The sequence below is a fragment of the Labeo rohita genome, chromosome 15 (genome assembly GCF_022985175.1).
Source record: "Labeo rohita strain BAU-BD-2019 chromosome 15, IGBB_LRoh.1.0, whole genome shotgun sequence".
Lineage (NCBI taxonomy): Eukaryota > Metazoa > Chordata > Actinopteri > Cypriniformes > Cyprinidae > Labeo > Labeo rohita.
In genome coordinates this window covers 28,851,979-28,864,235 of record NC_066883.1, presented here as the reverse complement: position 1 = coordinate 28,864,235, position 12,257 = coordinate 28,851,979, and the positions used below count along the sequence as shown (strand labels likewise).

General features: G+C 34.3%; 1 protein-coding gene across 3 annotated transcripts in view; it reads left to right on the top strand.

The window, feature by feature from the left end:
* The window catches only part of nbeab (neurobeachin b), a 366,342-nt gene that overhangs the window by 303,910 nt on the left and 50,175 nt on the right, over nt 1-12,257 (top strand). For all 3 annotated transcript variants that reach the window (XM_051129640.1, XM_051129642.1, XM_051129641.1), the window contains one exon: nt 10,749-10,886. In XM_051129640.1, coding sequence (XP_050985597.1) covers nt 10,749-10,886 — 138 coding nt within the window. The remainder of the gene's footprint in view (nt 1-10,748; nt 10,887-12,257) is intronic.

Here is a 12,257-nt window from a genome sequence, read left to right as displayed (position 1 = left end):
TGAGCCCCAGACACGCAAACCATGTACCGGCGTTCCGTGAGCCGTGATCACGTGACCTGTCCGGCAGGAAACAGCTGCCAGTCATACTGGTGAGAATGCCCTGCAGCGCTGTCCTGATAGGCAGCATTGTGGAGAACTGCCGAAATATCCCGCTTGATATGTACCATAATTCCCCTCTCAACCCCACCTACAATACACACCTGAAGTTATTTCACCAACAGTGTGTGCATTCAGCTGTACAGCGAATAACGAAAAACAGGTCTCTGGGCACCCCGGGGCTAAGACTAGCACATTTTTGCATGGCAGCTACATTGACATGGCGGACAGATTTATTAGAATCTAATGATTATTTCCTTTTTGACGGACAGGTGGCTGATAGAAAAGGGAAGCCGTCTCGCTCGCAGCTATTAATTGGCGCGTGCTAATGCGAAGCCCTCATACGCTACACCCGCGCCAACTCTCTGCTGCGATACCGAGTTATTCCAGTTCTTTTGTGCAGCTTTGACAGGAAATTAGATGAAGTGTCTCTAACGGATCTTTTCGAGTGGGCTAGCGAGGTAGAGCGGAGAACTGACAGCAAACATAATTACCTGAGTTGTGCAAATCTCTTGTTATGAATGTCTGATTGTTCAAGCGAACATAATTCTAGTTGACTGGACTTGCGTTCACACAATTATCTCGCCAAATATGAATCCCCATGTATCAGTCAAATAGTTCTCACGAGTTGTTTATCATGTTTGCACATTATAACTTATAATATGTAAATTATGGAAGTTCAGTTATTCATTGGGTTGCCAGTTCTTTCTACAACTTATAATATGTAAATATAAAAGTTCAGTTATACGTTGGGTTGCCAGTTCTTTCTGTCTAAATGAATTTACTTGTTTAATACATAAAATATAATGCCTAATGCTTGCTTATTTTATTTTATTTATTTATGTATTTATTTTTTAATTAAACGTGTCTAATTACATTTTTGGTCCTTTATGTAGACAATTAAAATAAAAAGAATTGGAGGAGACTTTTTCTTAAACCTGAAGAAATTCCCATGTATCAGACAAAAATTTCAAATGTAAAGTTATTTAAAGTTTTCACATAACTTTTATATAAAAATAATATACATTTTTTCATAAATGTAGAATTTCTGTTACGTTGGGTTGCCAGTTCTCTCTCTAAACATATTTATAATGCATTTGTTTAAAGAGTTTATTTATTTATAAAAGGCGTTTTCTTAAGTCATATATATATATATATATATATATATATAGTCAAATATTTTCATAAGTTGTTTATAATTTAACTTAATATGTAAATATATAAGTAAATATATATATATATATATATATATGTATATATCAGTTATACATTGGGTTGCCAGTTCCTTCTGTCTAAATTAATTTACTTGTTTAATGCATAAAATATAATTCCCAATGCTTGCTTATTAATTTATTTTTTTTTTTAAATTTATTTACATTAATTACATTTTTGGTTCTTTATGTTGAAAATTAAAATAAAAAGAATTTCAGGAGACTTTATATTACACCTTTTAAAAATTCCCATATATCAGACAAAAATTTACATCAGTTATTTAAAATTTTTACATACATTTTATGTAAAAATAATATTATTTTATTAACAGTTCAGTTTTACATTGGGTTGTCAGTTCTTTATATCTAAATTAATTTACTTGTTTAATGCATGAAATTTAATGCCCAATGCTTGCTTGTGAATAATTGTAATATTCACATTCTAATTGTATTTTTGATCCTTTATGTTGAAAATTAACATAAAAAGAATTGGAGGAGACTTTTTCCCACACCTTATAAAGGGTCGAAATTCCCTTTATCAGTCAAAAATTTATTAAAAAATTTCACATAACTTTTACATAAAAATAGTGTACATTTTTGCGTAAATATAGAAGTTCAGTTTGGGTTGCCAGTTCTCTCTATTCATAATGTATTTGTTTATTTATTTGTTTATGTATTTATTTATTTATAAAAGACTTATTATATAACATTTACATAAATATAGTATAAATTTTTACACAAGTGTAGAATTTCAGGTAGTTGGGTTGCCAGTTCTCGCTCCAAATTTATGTATGTATTTATTTATATGTTAAATATTATTCTGATTGCATTTTTGGTCCTTTATGTTCAAACTTTAAATCAACAATCATTGGAGAAGACGTTTTCTTACACCCTGCCTTCCAGCTGTTTACCAGCTCTCCGCAGAGAAGTGCATTATGGGTAACGCCGAGCGGGCTTGCTAAAGACCCTGCTGCATTCGCTCTCAAGATGCCATATCTGTTTTTTCTTCTCTCTGCCACCATCCTCATCCGCTTCCTCGGTGCTCGGCAAGTCTTTTTCAGAGCCGCATCTGCTTTGTTTTGACTTGCGGGAGCTTGATTGCATTAGACCGAAGCTGCACATTGTGCTCTCGCAGGCTGACGAGGCCAGTGAAAACAAGTGCTACTCCTCCTGACAGCGCACTGCCGGCACACACATCCTTAATGCAGTTTTCTCTGATATATGAAATACAGAATGAGTGTCTCCAGGGGGAGGTAGTGCAGATTGCACCAAATGACGGCACTATGGCACGATGCTATGGATATAAATGACTGGCTTATCTTTTGAACATGAGAGAGTAGTCCACTGAATGATAATTGTTCTTGAGGCTGTAGTTTGTATGCAGCAAAATGAGGTAAACCGAGTGAGAGGAGGACTTGTTTTAAATGTTGTTTTGTGGTTAGCTGTCATTACGTTTCAAGAGCTTCACAAAGCAGACCTGTCAGAAGCAGTTTTTTGCTATTTTATACCAGAAGACTTTTTTTGACAAAGTTCATTTTAGCTGCTGCCCATACTGCTGTAGCTTTGTGATTAGAGTACGGGTAAACTGTAATGACAGCGTATTTATAAATTGTCTCATGGTACTTGTTTTAATTTCCGTAAGCACGGGCAACGGTTGCATTCATAAAGAAGAAACGACATACACATCCAGTGCGATTATCTTAAACTTAATGTGCAATGTTAGACTCAAAGCCTGCGTTTATATCATTCCAGCTCATTAGTAGAATAAATCTTTGCATCTTCTTTTAAAAAATGTGACAGTCATTATATATAGCTTAACCCGAAGTCAAATGCTTTTCTTTTATAGAGACTGAATAAAATCTCATTGTCTCTTATACAGCAAATAGCTTTTTAATTTGCAGCTAATTAGCTTATTGAATAGATATTGTCCCTACACAGGTGTCTCTGAGGGTTTGATTAAATTAGGCCACAAGGGATATGCTCATATTCTTCATTAAATACTTGAGTAATATGTGTGATGTGATATATGCATTGGCCACCTTTATTTTGTGCCCACAGATGTATGTGTCCTAATTATAATTAATGAGTAAAAATGAGCTTCTGAGGAAATTTTCAGATATCACACAGCCGTAGAATTAAATATTTGCTGTTTCTTATGTATATATACACTGCTGTTTTTATGTTTTTTTTAAAGATATCTCTTATGCTCATCAAAGTTCTATTTATTTGATAAAAAATACAGAAAAAAAGTGAAGTATATTTGCAATTTAAAAGATCAGTGTTCTATTTTAATATACTTTAAAATGTAATTTATTTCTGTGATGCAAATTATTATTATTTCAACATGTCTATTTATTTATTTATTTATTTATTTATTTATTTATGTAATTATTTTTTGGTCCTTTATGTTAAATTGGAGGAGACTTTTTCCCCACACCGGGAGAAATTCCCATGTATCAGACTAAAATGTGGTATTTAAAATTTTCACATAACTTTTGCATAAATATTATTATTTTTTGTGTAAATATTAAAGTTTATTTTTATATTTGGTTGCCAGTTCTCTCTAAATGTATTTATACTGTATTTATGTATGTATTTATTTATTTAATTAATTAATTTATAGAAGACTTTTACAGTTGGGTTGCCAGTTCTTGCTCTAAATTTAAAAACAGTTGTGCTGCTAAATTTTATTTATTATTTTTTTTTTTTTTGGAAAACTGGATTCTTTGATGAATAAAAAGTAAAAAAAAAAAAAAAAAAAAAAAAAAAAAAAAAAAAAACAGCATTTATTCAAAATATAAATCTTTTCTAATAAGTCTTTGAAATCACTTTTTAGCAATTTAACACATCCTTGCTCAGTAGAAGTATTAATTTCTTTAAAAAAAGAAGGAATAAAAATTTACTGACTGTTAAACGGCACTGTATATTGTTACAAAAGGTTTCTATTTTCTAAAGACTCCTTTAAAAAACATTAAAAATCTTACTGATCCCAAACTTTTGAATGGCAGTGTATATATATATATATATATATATATATATATATATATTATAAATATATATATTATTATAATATTACTACAAGTATTGTATTTTTGTTTAATAAAAATGTGTGAAGTATTACAACTTCTGATACATTTTTTTATGTGTCACATCATGATGTTTAAGTATGTTTTGCCAAGTTCCAGAATTCTCTTTGCAGTCCTAGGAGTTTCTTTTTTTTGTTAAATAATTTTTGACAGAAGATTTGTGTAACTTGCTTTTTTGGGGGTTGAGTTCTTTATCGGCTGCCCTGCTCTCACTATTAGCATCTGGTGCAGGGTGTTTCCCCAGATAACTCGGGGAACGGGAGTCTGGAAAGGCTTAAATTTACACCAAGCCCTGTTTTTTATTTAAGACCGATTCCCTACAGGCTCTTGCGTAAGACAATTACATGGTTCTTTGTTCACCCTGTTAAGTGCACTGAGCATGTCATTGAACTTTGAATAGGAAATAGTAAATTGCTAGATGGCTAGTGCGGTTAGCATAGATGTTTTTTTTCCCCCGTGTTTCCCAAAAAAGGACAGTAGCAGCTTTGTCGCTTGTTAAAATAGTAAAAGTTACACAAAACAAATTTTATGTACAGAATGTACAAAAAAAACTGAATGTGGATTTGTTTTCAGAGTGTTAGCTGCTCCAGAAGTCGTCACAGTGCAGTTTTAAAACAACTATATCTACACAACCAACAACAAAGATGGACAGTTTTGCTGCTATTTGACTCAGCGCTGGAAAACATTTGTGTTGCCTGTCTGTTCCACAGCTGCTGTGCTGAACCGGGCAAACACTCCATGTCATGCCAAGCACAATATTTCCCTGGTTAAGTGGGTCTTTTTGCTGCTATGAGATGGACTCATCTTGCAGCCAGCGCCGGTCCCACTCAGAAGGTTTTTACAGTGTGCTAGACTTCCTGTGGCTGCTCACCCAATCACGGTCAGCCTAGACGTCACATGGCAGGTCATTATCAGCTCATAAATCTCAGCAGATCTCCATAAACTTCTCTTTCATTCGCCCCAACCGTGCTAACATCGGCGTGGATGGTCATTAAAAAGCAAGGGAATGAAAGGCAGCGGGGTTGAGGAACGGTTTTGAAGTTGCTTTGCCAAAAGCGTGATCCAAGTATGCTTAGATCTTTCTGGAAAAACAGCAAATGACGAATTTGTTTGTGGTCATTATCCTCTGCATTAAACCATGCAGTGTTGTTTCCTTTCTATTCAAAAATGCCAGATATATCTATGCTCTTAGAGCTATTTGTTATGACATTGCTCTGTTATTTATGCCATGCTTTGGGTCTAGACAAATTTCCCACACTGCTCTAAACAACCAAACGCTCTCCCACGCTCACACTCGAGATCTCGGGGAGTATTGATCTCCCTCTAGGGCTGGCGCTGTCCTCCTCGTCAATAACACGTAGTATATTAATATTGACTGCCCAAGTACCTGCGTCGCCTGTTAATTGAAAAGCTATGGAGGCCAATTTGTTGCAATCTAAAAGTTTCTTAATTGAGTGATGACTGCTTATTTTGTTAAAAATTAGGGATCTGAAAAGCTCGACTGACCTTCATGAGCTCATTTAAAGAAATATTTTACTTGGTCGCAGTCTTCGTTTGCAACAAGGTCTTATGCTAGAGCCAATTTCCCTTGTGGTAAAATAAAATATTTTGGTCATTAATAGTAATGATTATAATTTTGAAATGTTGTAATTTCTTTGTATTTTCTAAGGGCAGTAGATGTTAGATGTGTGTGTGTGTGTGTGTGTGTGAGTGTGTGTCTAAATTTTACTGTGTGTTATATTTTTGTAGTTTACAGCATAGATAGATAGATAGATAGATAGATAGATAGATAGATAGATAGATAGATAGACAATGAAAGCCAGAACGACAAAACAATCGATCGATAGATAGAACGATAGAATATTGTATGGATAGATAGATAGATAGACAATGAAAGCCAGAAAGACAAAATGATCAATAGATAGATAGATAGATAGATAATGAAAGCCAGAACGACAAAACCATTGATAGATAGATAGATAGATAGATAGATAGAAAGAAAGATAGATAGACAATGAAAGCCAGAAAGACAAAATGATCAATAGATAGATAGATAGATAGACAATGAAAGCTAGAACGACAAAACGATCAATAGATAGATAGATAGATAGATAGACAATGAAAGCCAGAACGACAAAACGATCAATATATAGATAGATAGATAGATAGATAGACAATGAAAGCCAGAACGACAAAACGATCAATATATAGATAGATAGATAGATAGATAGATAGATAGATACACAATGAAAGCCAGAACGACAAAACCATTGATAGATAGATAGATAGATAGACAATGAAAGCCAGAAAGACAAAATGATCAATAGATAGATAGATAGATAGATAATGAAAGCCAGAAAGACAAAATGATCAATAGATAGATAGATAGATAGATAATGAAAGCCAGAACGACAAAACCATTGATAGATAGATAGATAGATACATAGATAGATAGAAAGAAAGATAGATAGACAATGAAAGCCAGAAAGACAAAATGATCAATAGATAGATGGTTAGATAGACAATGAAATCTAGAACGACAAAACGATCAATAGATAGATAGATAGATAGATAGACAATGAAAGCCAGAACGACAAAACGATCAATATATAGATAGATAGATAGATAGATAGATAGATAGATAGATAGATAGATAGATAGATAGACAATGAAAGCCAGAACGACAAAACCATTGATAGATAGATAGATAGATAGATAGATAGATAGATACACAATGAAAGCCAGAACGACAAAACGATCAATATATAGATAGATAGATAGATAGATAGATAGATAGATAGATAGATAGACAATGAAAGCCAGAACGACAAAACCATTGATAGATAGATAGATAGATAGATAGATAGATAGATAGATAGATAGATACACAATGAAAGCCAGAACGACAAAACCATTGATAGATAGATAGACAATGAAAGCCAGAAAGACAAAATGATCAATAGATAGATAGATAGATAGATAATGAAAGCCAGAACGACAAAACAATGATAGATAGATAGATAGATAGATAGATAGATAGATAGATAGATAGATAGATAATAAAGGCCAGAATGACAAAACGATAGATAGATAGATAGATAGATAGATAGATAGATAGTAGATAGATAGATAGATAGATAGATAGATAGATAGATAGATAGATACACAATGAAAGCCAGAACGACAAAACCATTGATAGATAGATAGATAGATAGACAATGAAAGCCAGAACGACAAAATGATAGATGGATAGATGGATAGACAATGAAAGCCAGAATGACAAAACAATAGATAGATAGATAGATAGATAGATAGATAGATAGATAGATAGATAGATAGATAGATAGATAGATAGAGAATGAAAGACAGAACGATGATGGATGGATGGATGCATAGATAGATAGAAAGATGGATAGTTTTGTTTTTTTTGGACTGCTGGTAACTGCTATAGGACTAATATTTCATGTGTTTACATACAATGAGCTAATGTAAAGTTGTTTTTATCATTGGGGAGCCATGCAGATGTTCTTGTACAGATGTTACCCAGAGAAGCAATTACAGTCCGAATAGCGCTTATGATGTAGTTGGATACATCCACTGTCTAAGTTTGACTTTCAGCCATTACTGGATTTAGAGAAGAGAGACTGTTACAAATTGTTTACGTTGTATGATGACAGGTTTATCAACATCCGTATGTGTGTGAACGAGAGGGAGAGAGAATTCCAGGCCTCTGAATGCCAGTATGACTGTTTACTCTAGACATTGTGCAGGATTTTCTAGAGAGGTTTAACAGCAGAAGGATGGTCAAGGCAGAGCAGTGTGGACGTACAGGGTGTAAATCAGGTCAGACAGGGTTAAGCCAGGCTAGATTACTCGCTGTCTTTAGCTGAGGCCCTTCAGATTGCCTTAGACACACATAAACACATAGAAACACAGACATGCAGGCAGATAACTCCAGTATAGATGGATTTTCACAAGCGAGCAAGCAACATTCTTCTGTCTAAAATATCAGTACTGTTAGTATTAAGGATATGTAATTAAGTATTAGTTCACTCAAAAATTGAAATAGATATTATTTACTCAATTTAACTTAAAAATTAGCTATTCACTGAAAATTTTAAGCATTTTGTGCCATGGAATAAATAAACTATGGAAGCACCTTTTTGCCACTGAAGAGAAAAATAAAAAAGGTAGTTGCGTCTTTTTATCTTACATTTCGGACTTTTTCCTCACAGTTGCGAGTTCACATCTCACAATTCTTTTTTTTTTTAGAATTCCATGTTACAAACTTTAAATTCTGACCTCTTTAAGTTTTTTTTTTTTTTTTTAGAATTTTGAGATATAAACTCACAATTGTGTTATAAAGTCATATATCTCGCAATTCTGACTTTATTTCTTGCAATTGCGAGTTAATATTACATAATTTCTAAGAAAAAGTCAGAATTGTGAATTCTGAGAATTGTGAGTTTATATCCTGTAATTCTGACTTTATTTCTTGCAATTGCAATTTTTTCGATCCCGCAATCTTGACTTTATTTCTCACAATTGTGAGTTTTTATCCTGGAATTCTGACTTTATTTCTCGTAGTTGCGAATTTATATCACACAATTCTAACTAAAAAGAATTACGAATTGTTTGTCACGCAATTCTGACTTTATTTCTCGCAATTGCGAGTTTATATTCTGCAATTCTAAGAAAAAAGAATTTTGAATTGTGAGTTTATATCCCGCAATTCTGACTTTATTTCTCACAGTTGTGTTTATATCACACAATTTTGACTTTATTTCTCGCAATTGCAAGTTTATATCATGCAATTCTAAGAAAAACAATTACGAATTGTGAGTTTATATTCCAGAATTCTGACTTTATTTCTCACAATGAGTTTATATCCTGCAAAAAAAGAAAAAAGAATTACGAATTGTGAGTTTGTCATGCAATTCTGACTTTATTTCTTGCAGTTGCGAGTTTATATTCCGCAATTCTAAAAAAGAATTTCGAATTGTGAGCAATTCTGACTTTATTTCTGACTTTATTTCTCACAGTTCAGTTTATATTCTGCAATCTTGACTTTATTTCTCACAATTGTGCATTTACATCACAATTCTACGAAAAAAATTACAAATTGTGAGTTTACATCACACAATTCGGACTTTATTTTTCGCAATTGCAACTTTATATCACGCAATTCTAAGAAAAAAAAATTGCGAATTGTGAATTTGTCACGCAGTTCTGCAAATTAAAGTCAGAATTGTGAGTTCATATCTGACAATTATAACTTTATAACTTGCAGTTGCAAGTTTAAATTTCACAATTCTAAAAATAGGTCAGAATTTTGTTTATATCACAAAATTCTGATTTTTTTCTTGCAATTGCCAGTTTATATCTTGAAATCTGACTTTATTTCTTGCAGTTGTGACTTTATATCTCTATATTCTGATTTTATTTCTTGCAATTGCGAGTATATATGTTGCAATTCTGACTTTCTCGCAATTGTTCTGAGAGAAAAAAAGCCAGAATTGCTAGATGTAAACTCACAATTGCCAAAAGTCAGAATTGTGAGATAAAAAGTCACAATAATCTTTTTTTTTATTCAGTGGCAGAAATTGGTTTTCAGTCAAAACCAGTCTGACTCTTGCAACAAAAAAAAAAAAAAAGTAGTACAATTCTTCTTTTTTTTCCCCCTATTGTACCATGGAATAAATAAACCGATTTGGAAAAACATGAGGCTGAGTAAAAAGTCTTTTTTTAATGTGAACTGTACTTTTTAAAAAACATACGAGCATAATAATAACACATAACAGATCTGGCACACCATGCTGAAACATTGAAGTTTACTGTATAATGTTTACTTATGTGTACTTGTTTATATGTCCTGCATTTCTAAATTCTGTGCACCAGCAGGCCCAGGCTTAGAGTACCTCAAACTAAGATTACATGGGATAGTAATACTGCGTGACAGACAAACCTCAAGAAAAATCCACTAGTTTCTCCTCAAGGAGTTCTGCTCAGCCTTCTCCATCAAACATTCATGAAGAAACACACACGCACACACCAATGCACGCAAAGCTCTCAGCTCCACCGATGTAATGTGCGCTATAAGTCTTTTTTATGTGACGTTTGGTTATCGTTCGTGTACAGAAAGTGCACGGAATGAGAACAACATGGCTTCTGTCAACGTAACAGTTTGTGGGGAATGGTTTGTTGTCATTCTTGCGCACCTATTATGCAATTCAAATCAATCAGTAGAGTTTGAAAAAAGAAAATGTGCTTAATATTGCTTACGTTTAAAAAAAAAATGCATGTCAAGATGGACAAACTTCCTGATTTTTTTTTTTACATCTGTTTGTATCCTCAGCCAATCGGAGCGCTGAACCCAAAGCGTGCTGTATTCTACGCCGATCGCTATGAATCATGGGACGAGGAAACTCCACCCTGCCACTACACAACCCACTATTCCACAGCAGCCTCCACCCTCCACTGGCTTGTCCGAATCGTAAGTCCCATTGATTGGATGGATGCAAGGAATTTGATACCTTCAACATCTGGGAAGTACCTAGTTCTACTGGATAGTTAACCGAGCTGAGCTGCTTCTGGCTCGTATTATGTCTTCTCTGAATGTTAAATCACATCGTGCAGGTCAGGTTTTTTTATGGGAGGAAGTATGAATATTCCAGTGGTTTCAGTGCAAATTCCCCTTTTTACTGGATTTGAAGACTTGCATTGAACACCATGCAAAATCTGTCCAAAAATGGAATATTTTTTGAAACATGTCATGCCTGTACTTTGGAAATGATACTGTCAAGAGTCTGTGTATACATAAAACATTTCAATTCGATAACCCCGAACCCAGTTAGTGGATCAAATCACCGTCAGTCAAAACGCACGTTAGCGCGTCCTTTCGCCGCGCACGCGAATCAACCCCAACATCTCAATCCGCGAGCTTGATGTTCCGCTACAGAGAGCCGGTGAGTGGATTTCACAGGCTGGTAAACAGGCATATGTGAAAAAGAAGTCAAAAACCTTTGCGTAATGATTTACAGGCTGGTACGTGACAGCTTTATGCCTTTCAGACGGCACGTGGAGCGCTGGGAAACATGTCCATCATTGTCTCCTGCTAACGTCCTCACTTGCCCTGAGTCTCAGCGGAGGAAATGAAGTTGTTCCTAAGGTTGAGAGGAGATTGGGTTTGAGTATCTCCGGATGCTTTCGTTTTTTCCACATTTGTTACATCATACAACTAGATTTTACTAGTCTACAATGGTAAACATTGTAACACTCTGTTGTGTTTTGTTACATAATTTAATTTTTTCACTGCATAAACATTTAATGCCAGAGCTCAAATCAGTCATGCGGAGTGTTTTGATTAGATCTGCATATTTGTTTTAGTGTCAGATGCTATGATAAATGCAATCTAAACCAAGTGTAGTTTGTGTACAAAGCAATTTTTGTATGTAATTTGATTGAAAAGCTATTAAAGCTCATTATTTTATTCGTTGTTGTAATATCAGACCTCTTTTAATGAGGAGTATGCATAATGAAAACTTAGTAATTGGCTATTCCAAGACGGCCTGTTGCGTTGGTGATGATGATCTGGAAGGTTTCCCTTGGCAGCTCTCACACCAGGCTTGACTGAGACTGTAGACACCATCATCTTTTCCTCTGGCTGATCCAGCATCTCCATGTCAACTCCTCGTACTGCCAGCCCAGACTGATGACCCTGAATCTGCCAATTAGAGCCGGAGCTGAGCTCCTCAGCCAACAGGCCATATAATTAACTCCGCCTCGGGCACTGTTACAGAAAATGAGAGGACAAAAAAAACCTTCCACAAACTCTTCATAATCTGACAGATGAGTCCCTACATTG